General features: G+C 35.9%; 1 protein-coding gene across 1 annotated transcript; it reads left to right on the top strand.

Annotated features, from left to right (window-relative positions):
• The first annotated feature begins 15,964 nt into the window (after positions 1-15,964).
• On the top strand, positions 15,965-18,342 carry LOC127117843 (vesicle-associated membrane protein 711). Its single transcript, XM_051047963.1, has 3 exons — positions 15,965-16,583; positions 17,243-17,406; positions 17,864-18,342. Exons 1-3 carry the CDS (start codon positions 16,176-16,178, stop codon positions 17,949-17,951), a joined length of 660 nt encoding a protein of 219 aa, XP_050903920.1. The 5' UTR covers positions 15,965-16,175; the 3' UTR covers positions 17,952-18,342.
• The last annotated feature ends 4,603 nt before the right edge of the window (positions 18,343-22,945 follow it).

The following is a 22,945-nucleotide window of genomic DNA, read 5'->3' as shown; positions in this document are numbered from 1 at the left end:
CAAAGTCATAATGGACAGTGGTAGAATTATTATCAACAGGATCCGGAGTGGATATGGGTCTGCGAGTTGTTACGTGAGTGTGTGCAAGAAAGCATAGCTTGTTTGAAAAATGACAGGAAAGATAAAGAGCGCAATATTTGAATGCAACAAGTCCATTGATTTATTGAATATGAATATGCTTATGAAAATGACAAAACATTTAACCAAATTTGATACATTAGATAAGCAATAACGATTACTCCTGACTAAAGGAAATCGGGATAGCGTCTTCAGCCTTCCAATTATTGAGTCTGTCACCAATTGTTGGGAAAACCCAGCTATCCAAGTCACAATTGTTATCAGCATCTTCCACAGCATTGACAGTCTTGTCAAGATTAGGCTGAGGAGCAGTGATGACATTAGGAGTCTCTGGAGGATCAGAGGTAGCCGCCTGTATCTTTCCACTTCGAATGCCGCGTTCAACATGCTCACCTGTTAATATAAGTTCAGTGAAACCCGATGAGGAATTTCTCAATAGATGGCTGTAGAATGGACCGGTCAGTATGCTCATGAATATGTCCACTAATTCTTGATCAGTCATGGGGGGTTTGACTCTGCCAGCCAAATCTCTCCATTTTTGAGCATATTCTTTGAAGCTTTCTTTAGATCCCATAGTCATATTCTGCAACTGTAGCCGAGTAGGCGCTAATTCAGAATTATACTGGTAATGCTTGTAGAATGTTGTTGCTAGATCAGTCCAGGTGCGGATGTCAGAGCTCTCGAGCTGATAGTACCATTCTAATTGTGTGCCAGACAGACTCTCTTGGAAGAAATGGATCCATAGCTTCCTATCAGTGGTATATGGCTGAATCTTCCTCACATAAGCTCTCAGATGCATCTGAGGACAAGACACACCATCGTACTTAGTGAAAGTGGGGGTCTTAAATTTGCGAGGAATGACTACATTAGAGACCAATCCCAAGCTTTCGAAATCTAGACCGGGAGCCTTCTGACCCTCCATAGCTAGCATACGTTCTTCCAGCAACTTGTAATTGCCATCTCTTGGAGAGTACTGTTCATTCTCATAATCTTCATCGTCGTCCTTAGAGTTGAAGAGATCAACATCCTCCTCTCCTGAATCATTTTCTGTTTCCTTTTCTTGATCCTTCAGCATTCTGATCTTGACTCCTGCGACCTGTCCTTTAAGCCTTCTTCCCGGGTTGATGTAACTTATAGGTTTCTTGTCTTTCTTCTTCTCGAGCAATAGAGCCTTCAGTTCCTCCTGCCCCTTGAATAAGTTCAAGATCATCTCCTGGAATTGAGCATTCTGAGCCTGGAGATCTTTGACAGTTTGTTCGAGGTCCATTTTTCTGTTTGGAGGAAAACCGTGAGAACATTGATCCCTTTTAGAGTACCTGTTATGCAATGTATGTTATGCTATGCAATGTATGAAATGTTTCCACTGTTTAAAGTTCTTGAAATGGTCAGTACAATGCCATGATGTCATGATGTTATGATGTTGTGATGTTATGACGTTATGATGTTATGATGTTATAATGTTATGTAAATAGCAAACATAACCCAGTCACACAATCATTCCTAGGTTTTAAGGCTTGCATGAGTTCCATAGGTAAGTACCCTCCCCACTGAAGTTTGGTTGGTTTAACCTGTCCTAGAATAATAACCGGGTTCTAGAAGGATCTCAAATCATTGACCTTCCTTTAAGTCCACTTCAGTGCAACACCAAGTGGTTGACCGAAACTTCCCTAAAGTCCAATCTCAAAGAGTGTAGTATCGAGTCTCAACCAACCTCAGTCGGAACCGAAGCCAGTTATCTCACTACTTTCTAATGGCTAGGGTGAGTCAATTAGGGTTCTAAAGGTCTGGTTAATGCTTTGATGACACCACACGAATGCCAAATTTTTCCTCAAGTAAACATGAGGAACATCAGGACATCCAAAGTGTCACATTAACCGTAGCCATCATTTTAACCATTCTAGTATACGCCGGATAGTCGCGATGATCTATTGCTACTTACCTAAGGTACACTAGATCCGGGTGTAGGATCTTTCACTCGAAAATACCCTTAAAAGAAGGAACAATTTGAAAACATAAATGATTTTTTTTAAGGTGACCTCTCTTTGTAGTCCCCAGCAGAGTCGCCAGTTCTGTCATACGATGAACTGACTTTTTGTGTTTTTGCTTTGGAAAGCAAATGTCGCGGTTAGCAAGAGTCGCCACCGACTTTTCTTTTATCCAATAAGGAAAGGTGGAAAAGAACAGGAAAGACCTTAATTTAGATTTTTGGGTTCGGGAGGTACATTATACAAAGGGAAGGTGTTAGCACCCTTTGTATCCATGGTTATCCATGGGCTCTTAACTGCTTAATCACTTATGTTTTTCTTATTTGAAAAAGTGGGTGAGAAATGTTTAGGAAATGTTTTGAAAAGAGAATTTAACTTTGTAATGATTCGTGTATGAATGTATACAAAGTGGTTATCTCATTCAGTTTTTGAAAATAGTTTAGAAAAATATAACTTGGCAATGATTCTAGTACGAATGTATGCCAAGTGGTGATTTTCTAAAAGATGTTTTGAAAGGTGTGAGGTGTTAAAAGTATTTTAGGTTGTGAGTAAGCAATTAAGAGTTATACCTACCCAATGTCTTTATGGGCATTTCTTGTCCTTATGAGGGTAAAACTGTCCTTACTATTGAGAAGTAAGTAGTTTTATCCTTTTGGATGTAAAGGGACATCGTAGGGTCATCGATTGGTCATTGAAGGCAACTTTTGTAGGGATACCTTAGCATTCGAAGGGACGATCATCATTTAACCGTAGGCTATACCGAAGGGTCATCGAGGGGCAAAGGCAACATTCGAGGGACTATGATGATTTAACCGAAGGGTCTTGGCTAAGTGTATCTCCACATTCGCGGGACATGACCATAATACCGTAATATCGTAGGGTAACAAAGAGAGGTCCAAGATCGCATGTTTAAAGGCAAAGTTTTACAATTAATTAGATAGCCATAATCGATTAAGTAATTAGGTCCACATTAAAATCGATGAAATCAATACATTAAAATCAGCTAGGTAATTTAGGATGAATCTCCATATTAAAATTAAGTAATTCAGAATCCATCTCCATAAGGATATCCCACACATAAAGTGGAATACTTAGCCGGCCGTTTCCTCGGGAATATGTAAGCCTTTACACAATTCAACACACAGGTTAGAATATCGAGATAAAGTACAATTGAAAATTGCACCACAAAATAAACACAACAGTCATAAAGTCAGGCCGAATAATGCAGAATTATAATAAATCTTGATTAGATAAACATAAGGCAGAACAGAAAAGAAACAAAATAGCCATTGTCCCGTTCGCTCCTGCTTCGCCTAGCGAAGGCTTAGCGAGTGCTCGCCACAGGCTCGCTTAGCGATGTGCTAGCGAGCGGCTACGGGTTTGGAGTTTGATAGCAGCATGATCTCCGGGAACCTGAACTTTATGGCATTTAATTACAGGAATAGCATGGACAAACATTCAGGATATTCAGGCATACTTAAATTCACATATGAAATCAAATTACATATCCGAAAGTTTAATCATGATGCCTTATGTATGTAGAGATTACCGATTAAAAGCATAAAACAGTAGTGATGCGCAAACCTGTTTGCAACCGAGCTGCGATGTTGAAGGGACTGACCACTCTTGGTATCGGACGGAGTTGGGCGGCGGTAGCTTCGGTGCGGATGAGCGGCCTTCAGGGTTTCTTTACTCTGAATTCTTTGAGTTAGTCTCCAGGGTTTCTATGCCAGGGTTTCTGTCCGTCTTCCTCTGTTTTTCCGTCGTTTTTTCTTTTCTGACTGAAGCTTGGCTATTTATAATGCTCTTGTTGTGACCTAATGGGCTCAGAATGAAGCCCGAAAATTCTGATATATCGCAAGCTTCGCTAGGTGAAGGAGTTGCTCGCCTAGCGAGCAAGCTAGTTTGGGCCTTTTTCTGGATTGCAAGCTTCGCTAGGCGAGTGGTATAACGAAGGGTTCGCTAGGCGAAGGAATTGCTCGCCTAGCGAGCATGCCAGTTTGGGCCATTTTCTGGATTTGGCCACCTGTGAGCCGGGTCTTTGTTCCTTTGGGATCAGTGCCTTGAAAATAAGTTGGAGTGTCCTGGAAAATGCCTTGTAATATTAACGGGCAAATTTTGGGGTATGACACTCAGCTTCGAATGCCTTGTCGCGCCGCGAAAAATACAGAGTCGCCACCGAATTTTATTTATTCCAAAGGAAAGGGAAAATAGCGATAAAACCCCAAATGAGAATGGTCTTACAGCCAATAGCAAATTCGAAAGTGGATTATGCAAGGGGGAGGTATTAGCATCCCTCACATCCATGGTACTCCATGGGAACCACTTGCTTGTATCAATGCGCATGGATGTTGTTTATCTGTATGTTGCTTGCTATCAGGAATGATATGAAAGAATTAGATGGGGAGAGAAAATAAGTTTTAAGTTATTGTGCTCGCCAAGGATTTGGACCCTTGTGCCTTCATATCCTCATACGTGCAATAAGGAAATCAAAGCTCCGTAGTTCGACTCACAAACGTAGTATGTGTTCGGTTGTTTTTACTAAACATTGTTGACGTTCCCGTGCTATTGTTCACTTGCTTGTATGTTCGAGCATGGGAGCGAGAAGTATTTGCTTGTTTACGGTAAAGTGGATGTGCCTGGATCACACTCTAGCAATTCAACATTACTTTCTCATACATGAAGGCTTAAGCATCATTCACGTTAGAACGGAAGTAACACGTCCCTTTTGAAAGGTTTGAAGAGCGTGCACTGAGGCAAAAAATGATTTGATTTGTTGGGGTTGATTTTAGTATGGAGACAAGCATCATACCTTTGGCTAGTACAACCAACATTCCAAAAACTTGGGAGTTTAGATGATAATGTTATCCTAACCACTCTTTTTTATCCAAAAGAGATTTGAATTGTGAAAAAAGGTTTGGCAAGTCTAATCATTGGAACTTAAAGGAAGATAAGTATCTGACCCTTGACTAAGTATGGCCAACAATCAGAATACTTGGGAGTCGAGAGGACAATGGTATCCTAACTACCATTTTTCTCCCTCATAGCACCTAGATCTAACTTGTTTGAATCATTAGATGTTTTAAGGGGGGAGTCAAGTGTCGGGTCCTCAAGCTAGATATGGCTGACAACCCAAGTACTTGAATGTTATGTACAAGCACGCGCACCCCATTTTTGCATTCCAGTTTGTTATAAAAATGGTTTTGAAAAAGGCACTTGACGTTGGATCAAGCGTTGGAGTTTATGAAAAAGTGTGTAAGGAATGGAGGTAAGGAGATAAAATGAGGTTTAGAAGAGAATGGAGAAGAGATATGGATCATGAATCATGGAATGGATGGGAGATAGTTGACGTTGGATCAAGTACTCGCGTTGCAACGGTGTGAGGTTTATTTGGAAAACATTTAACATTGGATTAAGTATCTTTTATTTCTTTTGAAATGCTTTATTTTTATCGTTTGTTTTTATCTTTTTAGTTAGCATGCATGATGAACTAATAAAAGAAATACACATAAACTATTTCATGTTTATGGGGTGAGGGGACATATGACCCACTATAAGGGATGTAACAATACAACATAAATGGAAAATGGAAAAGAGAATTAAACAAAATACAAATCATGCACCATACCTAATGAAGGAGAATTGCCATCCAAGGCGCAGCGGAATTTAAAATTTTCTCCATTTAGTGATCCTTACGAATGGGCATGATCAGTGATAGAATCGTTACATCTTGTGGCGATTCAAACCTTTGGTGCAGATCTCTTGTAACGATCAAAACTTTGGATACAAATCCACGGAGCGATCACGAACGTCGAACAATGACAACGTCTCTACTCAGTCCACACGAACGGGTTCCTTCAATCTCAGTGCTAGCTGGTACGAATGAAGGCTTTGAGTGAGAGAGAGAGAGAGGGAAACGAAATTCCAAGTCTTCACTTGAGTTTTAGTCTGAGTGACAATGCTTCTACCCAATGGTTCTATTTATAGAACCACTTGTGTTGGCTTCAAGCTAAAAGGCCCACTTAAGTGTATTTTGGCCCATATCTTATAATATGTCCAAAATCACTTAAGCGTGTGGTACCTTACCATATTTCGTATTCCAATTAAGTGCACCGTACCTTACGGTGTTCCTTAGTTACTCTATCTCTCATCAATCCGTTCTTTGTGTGTGACCCTGTAGGTTTTCGCAACGTTGGCAATTATATTAAATCACGCATTTAACATAATAAACAGTGAGCGGTATCTAGCAACACATCACTGCTATCCAAGTCACGAAAATGTCATGTGATCTGACAAGTCCTTATGTGATAATAATTATGTGTATAATTACCCCTTTGCCCTTATGTTTATATTGAACACAAGGTATAGACCGTGTCATCCTTGTCCAGTTCAATATTGGGCCCATAGACATTTATCCTGTTACGCAGGATGGGCAAATTCCATCTAGGTCACTCATGTCCCTCAGCATGCTTCGTGGAGTACCCATCAACTCTCTTTATGGTTATCCAATTACGAACAATGTTGAGTCAGCAATAAAGCACTCGACTCTACATCTAGGATCCATAGTGGTTTCAGGTCGAAGAGTGGTATACACCATTATCACCATGAGAATAACTTATGACACTTTGCATAACTTTCTATATAGTATTCTCATAGCGGGTCAATCCGGTATAAATATTACTCTTAATATTCATACCTATGTTTAAGACTTGATAACTCTTTATCCATGATCCATGAGATGTGATCATCAGTCTACAAACATAATAGTCTTAATGCTTTAATGTTATCCCACTTCACAATAAAGCTCGACTACGGATACTTTAAGAATAGTGTCCTTATGTTTAATGTGATCTCATGATTAAGTCATACTTGATACATTAAACGGACTAGCTATTCTAGGGACTTTATTAATCAAACATAATAAAGAAAAAGCCTTTTATTAATTAATAAATAATTCGATACAAGTACCAAAAGTATTGGCCTCTAGGGCTTACACCAACACCTAAAACATACAAGTGGCATGGTACTCCACACAATACAAGTCAAGTGAATGGGTTAGAGGCATGGCTAGTTAGGATTGTACTTGAATCTCAAAGTCACATGTGGAAACAAACAATAAACGAGGTTAGCATGAGATCAAGTCAAATGAGAATGGTGCAACAAATGTAAGCATATTCAAAGATTTAAATCAATTCAAATGGCAATGAATTAATCAATGGCAAGTAATCAAAGATCTATCATGTGATCATGGCAAGTGAAATTAAGCATACAAAGCATTCATCACCTAAATTGAAATGGGATTTTCAATTTATTCAATATGATCACAAACCAAATGAATCGATTAAATGGATAATTAAATTGAATATTAAACCTATGTATTAAAGTCTACCTAAACATGAATTAGGATCAAACTAATCAAATAGGAAACTAACAATCCAAATCACAAATTGAAATCTAATGAACATGATCATGACAATCGTAATGTGATATACGAATCGAAATGGAAAATTAACCTAAAACGAATCATTATAAAATCTACCACTAACCACATAAATCCAAATCATGAATGAAATGAAAACAAGAATCAAACCCTAATGAAAAATGCTATTACTCATGGCATGATTAATCAACAATGAGATTAATCTAAAAAATCGAGATCAAAGTGAAGAAATTGATTAAACCTAAATTCTAAATCTAAAATCATAATTAACCATGAATTAATCTACTAATCACTAAAATATTAATTCCTAATATTTCTAAAAAAAACTATCAATTAATCCTAATTCTAATTAAATAAAAAACAGCATCAAGGTTAACAACAACAAAAAAAACAAAAATAATTAGGATTTAGAAAAAGTTAGCATTCGGGGAAAAATGGTGCTTGGCCAAAGGCCCAGTTTTCCAAGAACCATCCATGATCCGGTTCACACAAGGAGCCAAACCCAAGTCACAGATTCAGTCCAAACAAAACTCAAGCTTCGTCGTCCTCAACGCGCCTCTCTCACGACCAGATTTCACGTGCAGGTTTAACATACTGAACAAGAAACGCTGAAGGCCAACGAAATAAGCACGCGTTCATGTCCAATCGCAAAAGAACTTATCGTCGGTGCCGAATTCGGTGACATACGCGAGCGATCAAGTTATTCCACGAGCAGTTCCTTCGCTTCTACTTTGCGCTTATGTCCGTCCTTTGGTTCGTGTCATCGTCGTTGCGTTTTTGAGATGAAGGGTGAATATGCTTCTTTGTGAGCTTCGTTACGGAAGCGGAAAAAAATCCTTCCTGGAGAAGGGTTGCAGAAGTTGGTTTTGGAGTGGTTAGGGAGTTCTCATTCATCATATTTTTCTTAAATGAACTGGTCAAGCTTGCGAGAAAAATGGTAATTTGTACTCTCTTTTTACACTTCCCAAGTGGTGATAATATTCCGCATAACGAGTGAAAATGTTTTTATGATGAGTGATGAGGTGAGATTTTTTACCATTGCAACAAGTTTTTCGTTGAAGTATGATACCATTAGTTTGCTTCATCCATGCATTCACGTCTTTGTTCATGTTTTTTATAATGTTCAATATGGTAATTCGTAGGAACTATGTTATTTTTGCATTGCATATGATGTGTTTCTTATCATTCGTTACTTAGTTTTTCTTCAATGAACTGGTCAGGTTTGCGAGACAAAATGATGCAATATTCATATTGTGAAATATTCATGCATAATAGAATGTGATGCTTGTTCATGAATAGGTAATTGTATCAAGTCTGCATGTTATGTTGTCCCTATAAAAATAAGGGTATTTAGACACGTTAGTAGGTATATTACACTGCATGTGTGCATGTTACCCCTATAAAAATAAGGGTATTTAGACGCGTTAGTAGGTATATTACACTGCATGATGGTTAAGGATGGCCTACAGCTGCGAGAAGCCTTATACGATGGTGTTTATGGTGTTTTAAAGGACTTTATCACGTGAGGTGAGAGACTATACGTATGTATTTAATGATTAGGTATAAGCACATGAATTAGGATCTTTCCTTTCTCCCGTTGGGGGAGAGGTATTTATAGAGACTTCGTGCCTAGTTTTTCCTTGGAAAAGGTCACCGCCCACTCTGTTAATGGTAGACCATTGAGGAATGCTTCTGACTCTGACTTCTCTCTGCTCAAGTAACGTCTTATCCCACATTTCCCCCTGTGAGTGATGTATGATCGTCGCATTTTCAGATAGCGGCATATGGTCACCGCCATCACCTGGTCTTTTACAAATATAACACTACACAGTCCCTCAAGCATGAGGTTCATGATAAAAGATGAAGTGTTTTTAGACCATGGTACAATGGAGTCTCCCGAGGCTCTAAGTTTCTTGATGATATGTGTGACCTGTTAAGTCTATTAGGCTACAAGTTTTTTAGGAGGATTTATATTGTTTGGTCTCGTCCATGAAAACTCTAAGTCTTTCACACGAGAGTTCAAATGACCTAGGAAATCTAAGCCCCTCAAGCGAAGTTATATATAACCTGACATATGAGACTTTAAGTCCCTCAGGCGAGGCTTTGGACCTTTCAAGTGAGACTTTTATCTAGCCCCCAGACAAGACTTGTTACTAAGTCTCTTAGGTTAGACGTCACGCCTCTTGGGCGAGATTTCTATGTTTAGGAAACCTAAGTCCCTTAGGCGACAGTTTAAATAGTTTGGGAAATCTAAGTCCCTTGGGCAAAGTTATATGTACCCCGACTGATGAGACTATAAGTCCCCCAGGCGAGGCTTTGGACCCTTTGGACAAGACTTCTATCAAGTCCTCAGACAAAACTTGTGACTACGTCTCTTAGGCTAGACTTTGGTTGTGTCCTTGGATGATATTTCTATGTTTTATCCCGCCCAAGGAAACTGTAAGTCCCTTAGACAAGAGTTTAAATAGTCTGGGAAATCTAAGACCCTCAGGCGAAATTATATGTAGTCCAGCTAATGAGATTAAAAGTCCTTCAGACGAGGCGTTTGATCCTTCGGGTGAGACCTCTATCAAAGCTTCAGACAAGACTTGTGAAAGTCTCTTAGGCTAGACTTCAGTCCCGCCTCTTAAGCGAGATTTCTATGTTTGATTTCGCCCGAGGAAACACTACAAGAAAATAATCATTTTGCGACACTTAGATTGTAACAATTGAAACTCATTTGTCGCAAAAAAAAATTATTCGAGACAGTTCATAAGGGAGTTTGAGGAACCATCGTAATCATTTAGTCCTAAAACCACTTAAAAATCACTTCCAACCTAACACCAAATTAAATTTCAAAAAATTTTGTTTAAAATTTCATTCTTTATTATACAAAAACTTCTATGTACATTTCAAAATAAATTGGTCAATCGAATATAGGCTTATTGAATACTCCATCGGTACAAATTTATAAGCAAAAAGTTAATATTTCACACTTATTAAGAAAGTTTAATTTTTTTATTTTTTTAAACTCCTCAAAGACCGTCCCTGCAGGAATCCCCAAGAACTGTTCAGCCATAATACATGCAAGCTCTTGATTAATGACAGGAACGATGAAGAAGTTACCTACAAGAGGAAGATGGAAGAGGTTGGAGACATCATCTAAGGTAATCGTCATCTCACCAAATGAAAGATGAAAGAAGGATGCCTCCCTATAAAATTGCTCAACAAAAGCGGACATCAATGGAGCGTCGAGCATGGTGAGAGAACAATCCACCAAATGAAACATATCGATATCAACGACAATCACCCTAAGCTTATCTGGCATTTGCACATCAGGGAATTTCTTCAACTTCGCCCCATGAGTGGGCACCTTCAATAGGGTGCGATTCGGTAACAATTAAAGTACAAACCATCAGTTACTTTCAATTAATCAGTAATAAATAAAAACAACTTAAAATTAAATATTTATACCTTTCCTTGCCATAATCTAAATGTTGCATGATCTGCATATCCAATGAGCAAAGTAGGGTCATTGGGCCCTCCAAGGAACCCTCAACCTACGTGTATAGACAGTTTTGTATCAGCCTGAACCGCCACCTCAGTATCACCTACAATAGGAACCTCTGTATCAACTTGAGGAGAAACCTCACAATCTGTGTAGGAACCTCGATATCATACTGAGAAGAACCTTTATATCACCAACAACAGTCGCATCAGGCTCGACATCAAGATCTCTAGCTTGTCCAACTCTACCACCTCTACAATGTAGAGTGTGGGGGTAATCAAGATTGTTCGATCCTCCTGCGGTGAGAATCTTTGAGGGCTACATACCCTCCCTAAGATACAACTACTCTAAGTCATCTCTTTTGCCTCCACCAAAGCTCTCTACAATTGTTCTCTCTGCTCTATCGCTCAATTGAGTTGTCTCTTCCTCTGGTCCCCATTATAACAGAAAATAAAAATAAAAACTAAAAAATATAAACCACCAGATTTTTTTAAAATCTGAAAATTAACATGGTTTTATCGACATTTTTGAAAAATATAGTAACCAACATGCATTTTTACTAGCATTTTTAAAATTTTCGATACGCATGTATACATTTTTATCGGGACACCAAAAAAATTGATAAAAATGGATATGGGTTACTACATTTTTCAAAAATACCAGTATAAAGGATAAATGCATGTGAAATATAAGATTTTATCAGACATTTTTAAGATATCGATAAAAATGCATGTTTATTTCTAAAAATCTGGTATAAATTCTAAAATATTGTTATAAATATATAAATTTAACAAAATTTGTAATTATCCGATAGAAGATTATAAAAAATATAATAAAAATTACAGCTTTCCAAAATATGTGAAAAATAACAAATAAAAATAATGGAACTATTTTTTAAGAAGATATTACAATAAGGGTTTAACAGTAAAAACATATCATTTTGTCATGTCATACAGGTATTTTAAAATTTTCAGTCTTATTTAACATAATACATCATCATCAAAATTTGTGTAAAATAAATTTACATTCTTTAGTGCATCACCTCATTTCTCTCATACTAAAAGCATTAATGAAAAAGGGGCGTTGGTTGAATGTTATGAGGGGAAAATTTCTCTGATATTTAGGTATGGTAGTGGTTCTATTATAGTCTCATGATTGTTTGCTTTAATTTTTTGGGTTTGGAGATTTCAAATTATCTTGAGGCTCAACAACTTTATCTTTCATTTTTTTATTAAATAATTATCTTACATATTTATTTTCCAGATTTTTCATTAATATTATTTTAATTTTTTATTATAAAGTGTTTTTTCAGTTTATATATATATATATATATATATATATATATATATATATATATATACTGAAAAAACACTTTTAATAAAAATATAAAGATAATTAAAAAAATTATCGTTTATGAATATATTAAAATATTTAAATAAGATATAATAATAAATAATTAAAACTATAATAAAAAATATATTAATAAATTATTCATATTAATAAAAAGAAAATAACATATATAAAAATAGATAGAGTATATTTCTGTTACAGTATAGGATTTAAAGAACTTTTCTAAAAATCTAAAATCATAGGGAAAAAAACATGTATAAAAAGACCTAAATTTTGAACTAAAAAAAACAAAATCAAGTATATTTATGATAATAATTCAAAATTCAAATATTTATGACACTTTCAGACAGATTAAAAAAAATGTGATAAAGAAAAAAAAATACTGAATTTTTTATCAAAGTATCCTTGTTCATTCTTATATTTGATCTTATTTATAAGAAAAAGTTTGTTTTTTTAGATTTGTTCAATTGTCCAAATATATAATTTATTGAATGAATAAAAAAATAATTCTTTTTTTTATAAATTAAACAAGAGAGAGTATTGGTATATTCTTATTATCATTAATATAAGATAAGAGAAATAGTAAATTAAATGTATTAATTAGAGGATTCAATTGAATGATAAAAACTAAAATTATATTGGAAACTAAAAATAAAATAAATAATTTTTATAAATATCACATTTATTTTATGACTCTTGGAACAGGGGAGTAACTTTTTATGAACATAGAAGCATATATTAAAAAAGTATAAAGAGATCATACTCTTTCTTCAAATTTTGAACTAGAAAAATAAACATAAAAAATGATAATTGTAACTATTTCAGTTTAACATTTTTTTAACCAAAAAGAAGAACTTAAAAGATAAAAGCAAGCAACACAAGGGGACCAAACCAAAATCTCTTAAAAAGTGATTCTAAGTTTTGGGAAGTCAAGTTTGTCTAACAAATAATCTTTGTCTATGTCATTATACACAAATTTGAACCAATTGTTAGTTTTAGACATGAAATCAACGGTGACTAACGAATCACAATCATTAGCTTCCTTAAAAATATTAGTAACCAAAAAATTCATATCAAGGATAGTAGCTTACATAATTCAAACATCTAGTTCTTATCTTCCAAAGAACAATACTATTATTGGTAAATGCTTTAACATCATAAGTAGAATCGGATTCGATCTAAAGATTATCCCACTTATGCTCCCTAGCATACTCAATAGCAATAAATATAAAAAATGATAATTGTAACGATTTCATTTTTAACATTTTTTTAACCAAAAAGAAGAACTTAAAAGACAAAAGCAAACAACACAAGGGAACCAAACCAAAATCCCTTAAAAAGTGATTCTAAGTTTTGGGAAGTCAAGTTTGTCTAACAAAAAATCTTTGACTATGTCACTATACACAAAATTGAACCAATTGTTACTTTTAGACATGAAATTAACGGTGATTAACGAATCACAATCATTAGCTTCTTTAAAAATATTATTAACCAAAAAATTTGTATCAAGGATAGTAGCTTACATAATTCAAACATCTAGTTCTTATCTTCTAAAGAACAATACTATTGTTGGTAAATGCTTTAACATCATAAGTAGAATCAGATTCGATCTAAAGATTATCCCACTTATGCTCCCTAGCATACTCAGTAGCAATCATAACTGTAGTGAGTTCCGCAAGCAAAGCATTCTCATCACTAAAAAAATTAGCAAAGCTTCTCATGTAATTAGCAAACTCGTTTCTGAAAATACCTCTGCAAGAAAAAATAGAGGGAACTCTTAAAGCAAATTCGTCAGTGTTGCATTTGATCAAACCCTTATTCGGAGGCTGCCAAAGGATATTAATTGTTTTCTTGATCTTGGGAGGGTGAATAGAGATATCGAATTTCTTAAGAGTGCATAAATTCTCAATGTAAGAGTTAGAAGCTTTGTTCGTTTGGTTTCCAGCAAAATTGGCAGTCGCAAAACTGGAGGCAACACACGATTCCCAGATAGCCTTTCTACCCTCAAATCTAGCAAGGTTCATAGCTTTCCAAATTAGAGAAAATACTAACCAGAGTTGCATTGAATGTAATAAACAACCGGACATACCAATCAACCTTCATGGCCAACTTGTAATCCAAAAAACATCCCATTGCGTAATCGACTCCCGAACCCGAATTTGGTTGCGATGACCATTTCCTTTTTCTTTTAAGGGTTTTATCGATATTTTTCCTTTTCTTTTAGGATTAAATAAAGTTCGGCGACGACTCTGTTCGAACATCATTTTTTTCGCGAGCGTGAAAACGCCCCACGAAGGATCACGTTTTTCGAGATGAGGTTGTTTCAAGGGAAGCCATTTCATAAGTCTGAGTGAGGAGGTTTCACTAGAAAATTATAAGCTTGTTTGAGATTGAATTATCCATTCTCAATGCTAATCCACACCAACATGTCATCAATTCGTTGCTCAGGAAGGAAACAGACAGAATATAATTCAGTAACTCAGGAATAACATATTACAGATTTGCAGGCAAGGACCAAATTTTATCATGAAAGTAATCAGAAACTTTATAAGTTAGAGTATTATGATACTTGGGATGAATATGAAACTTAGTGACAATAGAAACATCCATCCAGAAGTCTAACCAGGAATTAATTTTCTTGCCATCACCTAGGAGCCATTTGGAGTTTTCAACAATAGCAGAATACTGATTCTTAATACTACTCCATAGAAAAATAAATATGTTGAGTGATGACGCTATTACCTCTGAAGACTCTAGCAGAAAGAAGCTTTGACCAGCTAGAATTCTTATGCACCAAAGACCAGCAAAGAGACAAGTTTGCAGCATCATTAAGAGTTCTCAAGGATCTAATTCCCAAGTCACCATTCTTAAAATTATTGTAGCATTTATGTTAGGCAACTATGACAACTTTTCTTTTGTCTAAATCTCCATTCCAAATGAAATTACGCATCAACACTTCAATGTTGTTGATGATTCCACAAGGTCAATTGTAAATGGTTAGACTATGCATCAACATTTCATGCACCACAACTTTAACCAGTTGGAGTCTTCCAGCCATAGAAAGGAGACTTGTTTTCCAAGCAGCAAGCTTAATCCTGATTTTGTCATCAATGAATTGGAAATGGATGTTTTTAGGTCTGCCAATGAAGATAGGGGCACCTAGGTAAATGAAAGGAGTGAAGGACATTGTGAAGCCAAGAAGATCAACAAGAGTTGTGTGTCTAAACTGGTCCATAGCCCCTGCAAAGATAAGAGATTTTGCAGCATTGCAAGCCTGACTAGAGCAAAGAGCATATCTAGATAAAAGATTATATATAACATTGATGGATTTGAGGCCAGTCTTATAGAAAATCAAAATGTCATCAGCATACAAGGTATGAGAGGGGACCAAGATGTTTCTAGGATCTTTTATCAAGGAGATTTGATTAACTTCAACAAGTTTAGAAATACCCATATTCGAGACTTCTTCCGTCAAACATAAAAGAATGAGGGAGATAGGGGATCTCCTTACTCACCGTATAAGTCATAAGAGAAAATGTCAAAAAAATTTAGAATAATTAAAATAAAATATAGTAAATATAAAAGCAATTTAAAAAATTAATTAAAAAAATTAGACAGCACAACAAAAGATAGAGATAACACAATAATGAAGCAAAAAATCTCGAAAAGAAAAAGGCAAATAGAAAACGACATGCGTTGAATCATAACGATTCATAAATGAACGACAAGAGGAAAAACAATAGAGTGGTTAATTTGAATTGAATTGAATAGATCCACCGTTAATTCATCTCTCTCTTCGTAACCTGAGTCGAAAATCAACGGATCAAAATTCAGAATGGGAATTCTCTACGCACTGGTGGCGCGTGGAACGGTGGTTCTGGCAGAGTTCACCGGAACCACCACAAACGCAAGCGCAATCGCGAGACAGATTCTCGAGAAGATTCCCGGAGACAACGATACTCATATATCGTATTCTCAAGATCGTTACATCTTTCACGTTAAACGGACCGACGGACTTACCGTTCTTTGTATGGCGGATGAGAACGCCGGAAGGAGAATTCCGTTTGCGTTTCTTGAGGAGATTCATCAGAAGTTTGTTAGGACTTATGGACGCGCGGTTCTTAGTGCGCAAGCTTATGGAATGAATGATGAGTTTTCTAGGGTTTTGAGTCAGCAAATGGAGTATTTCTCTAGTGATCCTAATGCGGATAGGATTAATCGGCTCAAAGGTGAAATGTCTCAGGTAATTGTGTTCTTCTTTTTGTTGATTTGAATTCACTGTTTGTTGAAATTGATTTTGCATCTTGTGGATTCAATTACAAGTGATTAATTGAAAATTGATTGATTGAATTTACACAGGTCAATTTGACTTTAAATTTGATTTAAATCTGATCTAGTTTAAAAATTAAGTGCATAACTCAATTGACACCGTGAATTTGGCGAAATCACGATGGCATCGTGACTTTTGTTGAAACTCCAAATTATGGTGGCACGTATGTGTATGTTTGGATTCACTTTTGGAAAAGTTAAAAGAGTCTGCAAATCCTAACTTAGCTGGCAAAAACCAATATTGTTAGGTTGAACATCAACTTCACGTTTCGAACACGGGCTCTCACGTTTGTGTTTGTGAGTTTGTGGTAGTTATTATCACTTTGTCTATGGATTAAAAAAAGTGATTCTAAGATTTAAAATTGATTTTGTTTTGATTGGTGGTTATCGATAAAAATTGATTTAGCCTATAGTATTTGTAACTTTTGCCTCCAATCAATTAAATCAAAATCTATCTATGTCAATGCATAACCAAACAAATACTAGGTTCAATCATAATCATGTTGTTTATCAAACTCAGGAATGTTGTAGTGGTTTGGTTGGCTTTGCTCAGGCTTTCTTTTTTCTTGATAGGTACGAAATGTCATGATAGAAAATATTGACAAGGTTTTGGATAGAGGTGATAGATTGGAATTGCTGGTGGATAAAGCAGCTAATATGCAAGGAAACACATTTCGCTTCAGGAAGCAAGCTCGCCGTTTTAGAAGCAATGTGTGGTGGAGGAATGTCAAACTCACGTATGTTCTAAAGATAACATTTCTATCTGCTTTAATCATCATTCTTGACATGGTCAATAGACTTTTTCAATTTTCATGTATGAAAGGTGTGCTAGTTCCTTTGAACCCTCGAGATTAAGAGATATGGTGATTTGGTAGATTTTCAGATGATTTGGTTGAACTGTTTCTGGACTAAGCTTAGATGCGGTCGGTCGGTTGTGTGGGATGAGGATTATGGTAGAGGTTCTAGATTCAAGTGTTTGTAAAAACTAGAAACTGGTTTCCTGTCATTAGTCTTATAGAGTTATAGTCATTTATATATGTACTCACAAACTGTCAGTGTTGGAGAGTTGTTCCGTCTTGTTCTGCAATGCTAACACCCTTTGGTAAACCTTCTGCTGAGCAGAAGAGAAACCATATAATGGTTGTATTCCATCCAAGGTTTCAAATCACTGACTAAATGCTTTTTATGTTGCAGGATTGCTCTTATACTCGTCCTACTTTTGATAGCCTATGGTGTGTTGGCTTTTGTTTGCCATGGGCCTGCGCTACCGTCTTGCTTCTAGGGCTGGAATGCGAGTGCTATGTGTGCTTTGACGTCGTCTTTGGGTTGCAGATGTCACTTCTATTAATTTTTAGTTGCTGGGCTGTCAACATGTGTGCTAGCAAAAGCCTTGCTGCATATTCCCTGGTGTTTTGGGTTGTATTTTTCATTAAAGAGGTTTGAGGAAAAAATATTGTAAATCATGTCTTTTATGTATTTTCATATCACCCAAAAAATTGGAGTGAACTGGAACATGATTGGGTTATTATAAAGTGGTGTTCCCTTCTCTTTTTGTTCAAGAGACTAAAGGGTAAACTTTTGAATTCGTGTATCCCTTTATTGCTCAATGAAGGGCATTTTTAAAATTTTCATTGCCCCATTGCTATATATATATAATTACTATTATGTGCGAAGGTTTCTTTTCTTTTTTGGTTTTTCTGCTACACAATTTTGGTTCCTATTATGTGCGAAGGTTCTTTTTCTTAAATGAGTTTTACTAATTTAATAAGTGGATTATGCCAACAAATCTCACTAACTGGATTATGTTCAAAAAAAATTATAGGAAAATAGAACAAGGACACCAAAATTTAAGAAAATAAAAATAAGAGGATCAAAATTATTTAAAAAATAAACATAAAAAGATAAATTCAAATCAAGAAATCCACTAGTTCATTAGTCTGATCAGTGAACCGTCAGTTTTCAACGGAACAATTACAATTATGGTCTGATAACCTTATCGGACTGCTCTATCATTCGATTCACGGTCTAATAGGAGTACTTGGAATAGCAGCTTTAAAAACTAGGTGACAATTTTCTAAGCATAAGATAAATTGTGGTCATAGATGGTTCAGTGGGGCTACAGTCCAAAAATAAATAGGGCATTGTGGCCAAAAAGTGATGGTTCAATGGGCCAGGCTTACCAGGCTATATGGGCTGAGAGCGCTGCAGCCTGTTAACCCTCCACTGTCAAGAGCAGGAAGTGGTCACTGCTCTGTGAAGCCAGCCTCATGCGGTTCCCTCCATTTTAGTGACCAGGAGATTTTGGCCTTCGCCTAAACCCCATGGCCCAACTCTCAACTTGGAGCGGGCAAGCCAGCATGGTGCACAAACCAGCCCAACCTGTTAAACCACAGCCATGTTCCATCACTTCAAAGCCCCCACTTGGGTTACAAGCTGAAGTTACTCAACTCGGCTAACACTGTTGTGTATCCAAAGTATATAAACTATTACAAATGCTATATTATAAACAATGTGGGACTTGGAAAATATCTATCACACGTTTTTCTTCAATAATACACTACTGGCTTAGAATTCTTCAATCAACCACAGCAATCTCAAATGAATTCAATCTACCAGTTGTGTATAGCTTCCTACAAACTCATGGTAGATTTTGATCATTAAAACGGCGAGGTTTGTAAAGATGCACTTAAAACAAAAGATGGAACAGATCGATTAGCTACAGTTGCCTTAACAATCACCCGCGGATCTTGAAAAAGTCTAAAGAAAAGTTTGTTCATCATATCAGGAAAAGATTGCACTCGTTCCATCCCGTGAGAAAACGAATAATTTCAGCTTCTTCCTTGAATTTCTGTAATGCGAAAAAACAGTATCCTTGCGAGAATCATGTCTAGAGATTATTCCAGCTGCAGCATGCTGTTTGCAAGTTGTATGTATCTATTAGGATCAGCAGTTCATACACTAACAAAACATCGATCACGCGTTTTACTTCAATGAAATAGTGCCTTGGAATTCTTCAATCTAACAAAACATTCTTTTAGTTTTTCAAGATTTTTTCCTATCTAATGAATCCATACTTCCTAAGCTTTTGAAAATGGTAAAAGAATGTAACTCTTCTGGTTGCAAACATAGTCGTACAAACTCATTGTACAGTCCTCTTCAACTTTATACCAAAACAAATCTAGCAGTAACCTCAATAAGACATATCATGTTTTGCAATATCCACTTTTATAGGATTTAGCTTATGTATTTATATACAAAACAGTGTTCATAATACTAGGAAAAGCATTAAAATTAACAAACAATTAAGAAACAATTGAATAAGATTATAATGCAAAAGATTTATACAAAGTCAAATCAATATATAATGCCAATAAAATTGAATAAGGTTCATCATCACATAACCTAATCTAGAGAAACTTATCTACTCATAATCAAACTTACAATACCAATTAAATAAAAAAGAATAGCGTATGAAGTTCCCTTGAAGGGTTGGCCCCCAATGGTTTCCAATACTCTCAAAATCATCCTTTGATGCTGTAAAATCGTGCTCTCAGTACCAAATTTTGTAACCCTTGTGAAAATGAAGAAATTTCCCTCTTAAAGATGTCAGAATGGACCAGAACACGTCAGAAAAAGATCCAGAAAAGTGACTATCGTGCGCGTGATAACCTGCATTGCGCGCGCAATGCAGCTTTTAATGCCATATCGCGTGCGCGATGGTGGATGTGATTATTTCTGAAGCTTCATTCTTTTTTGCTCCTTTTTCACTCAAATTTTCACTAAGTCCACAATTTGCACACTTAACTAATTTTTTCTCATTCTTTGGTCATTCCTTCTCATATTTGTTCGATTTTCACTTGTTTTCCTCCGATTCTTCGACTAAATACATGCAATGACGGACTGTCATCACAACCCCAAACTTGAATCGTTGTTTGTCCTCAAGTAACTCACCTGCAACTGCACATTTCAACAGACAATAAGTCGCACAATAACAATCGAGCATCACCAAATAAAATTTTTCTTTTACCTGACCATGTTTTAGCTTCCAACTTCTATCCGGAAAATTCAGAAAACGTCATCAACATTGACGAGTACTCAACTTATCTCTCAACTCACTATAACTCACTCAATGGATAGGGTGATCACTCAATCAACATGCAAAATCAATTAAACTCCGCTTGATCATGTTCTAATAAATTTCATCAATGAAATCACAACACACACAATAGAGACTTTTACAGGTTGTAACTTGGCTTATGTTAGGGTAAGATACATTTAGGAAAGTAGGGCTAAAATTTTGGAGTTAGTTTCATAGTTCTTCTTCATTCATCATACCTTTTGTTTAGTACTAGAGATTTGTGATCCTTCTTACAATGTCACTCTTTTTCTTTTGTCATTCATTCATTTTTTTTAAAGAAGTGTCTTTTTCTCTAGTACTTCAACCCCAAACTTAAAACGTTGCTTGCTTAAAAGAATAACCTCAAACTTAATCTTTTTAATATACTAAAGACCTAAATTTCTACCTAACTCGAAAGAGATGGTGGAAAGAAAAGATCTTTCGAGTAACATGACTCAGAATTTAAGGTTACGTCACCGAAAGAAAGGTTTAGGCTCAAAATGTTTAGCAAAGGATAATCTTACTACTAAAGGGTGGTTTACAAAGGCTCAAAGTTATAAACAAGTCTCAATGTATGTTGATCAAACTTGATAACTTAATCGGAAATAAATCAGATCATGTAAAATAATAATGCATGGATACACTCATAAAGAAAGAAAAATGAACAATATAAATATTTGGCTCAAACCCTACCAAATGAGGTATATGTAGATTGAGTACAAGTTCGTTCATTCTTTTCTCATCCTTCGCCTTCAAGTTGTTAGTTGCTATTTTGATGTAGGTTGAGTACAAGTTCGTTCATTCTTTTCTCATCCTTCGCCTTCAAGTTCGTTCATTCTTTTCCGAATCATTTTTCATGTTGATTACCACAAAGTCTGCAGGAAAGGTTAAACCATCGACATGAACTAGAACATATTGTACAACACCAAGCAGACGAGTCACAAATGAGTCGCCCAAAGTTAGTGTCATGTTGCTCGATATAATCTTGGATCCTCATCTTTACCATCACACATTTGCACCCTCTTGGAAGTTGAATGTGTATGATAATTAACTGAACGTGGGACTGAAGTTTATCAAAAATAAGGAGTGAGTCAAAATTAAATTTTGAGTCTTATATCTTTTATTTCAAAAACCGTGAATCAGACCACGTTACAACCCTTAAAATACCTAATTGAGGTAGAGTTTATTTTGAAAGCATACTACAGCAAGGTTTCGTTAACTTGACTCCAAAAGATCTTTGTTAATCATTTGTATTGATCATACCATCTTGCACACTATGAATGGCTAGATTAGCATTGTTCTGATCATTGACTCGTTCACTGTATTTCACCAAATTGATTCAATAAATTTTGATTTAAAAAAAATTGCTTGAACACTACATTAAAATTACCATTTTTCAATGAACAATTTTATTTGCAAGTTAACGTTTTGCATCAAGGAATTCCAACAAATGCACAGTCAGTTGAGAAACTTGATCATGTGAAAGAAGTCCAGTAAGGGACAAATCACTTTGAGTATCAGTAAATCTGAGTCAACTACCCCAAGAGTCGATTTAATTAAGAAGCGGATCTTCAAGCCTCAGACTAGAGCAATCTACCATAAAGAGCACAACTAGTCAATCTCTCCAAAGATCGGTCAATCATAAGTCTACCACCCCAAGAATTGGTTAGTCATGGGCCACCGCTTCGGAGATTCAAACAGTGGGGCAAGCTACCTCAAGTTTATGACGAGTAATTTTTAAATGCCTGTTAAGGTGAGCCTTTTAAAAAAAACACAAAGTGAGGAAAGTTAATCCACATATGGGCAAGTCTTCCTCATGCTTTCAAACTGCTCAAGCAAACTTTGCCATACGTCAACAACTGTTAAGTTCAAGACGAGTGCCAGGAAATCATGTTAGCACCCCATCAACCTTTTCCCTTTGGCAAAGAAGTCTTGCTGCAAAAGAACCTTTCATCTATTACCTATCACATGGGAATTTTGGAAGCCTTCAAGTTATTGCATAAATCATTCCCATGCATTAATTATGTTGCTTCACTCTAGATTCAACATTCGCATAGCATTATCATTCATATACGATGCAAAAAAGAAAATTCAAATCATGTATATCTGAAGTGTAATTCACGCTCATTTTGCATTAACCCCGGTCTCTTTGGTTGATC

This window comes from Lathyrus oleraceus, chromosome 2 (assembly GCF_024323335.1).
Source record: "Lathyrus oleraceus cultivar Zhongwan6 chromosome 2, CAAS_Psat_ZW6_1.0, whole genome shotgun sequence".
Taxonomy (NCBI): Eukaryota; Viridiplantae; Streptophyta; class Magnoliopsida; order Fabales; family Fabaceae; genus Lathyrus; species Lathyrus oleraceus.
This window is presented reverse-complemented; position numbering and strand designations above follow the sequence as displayed.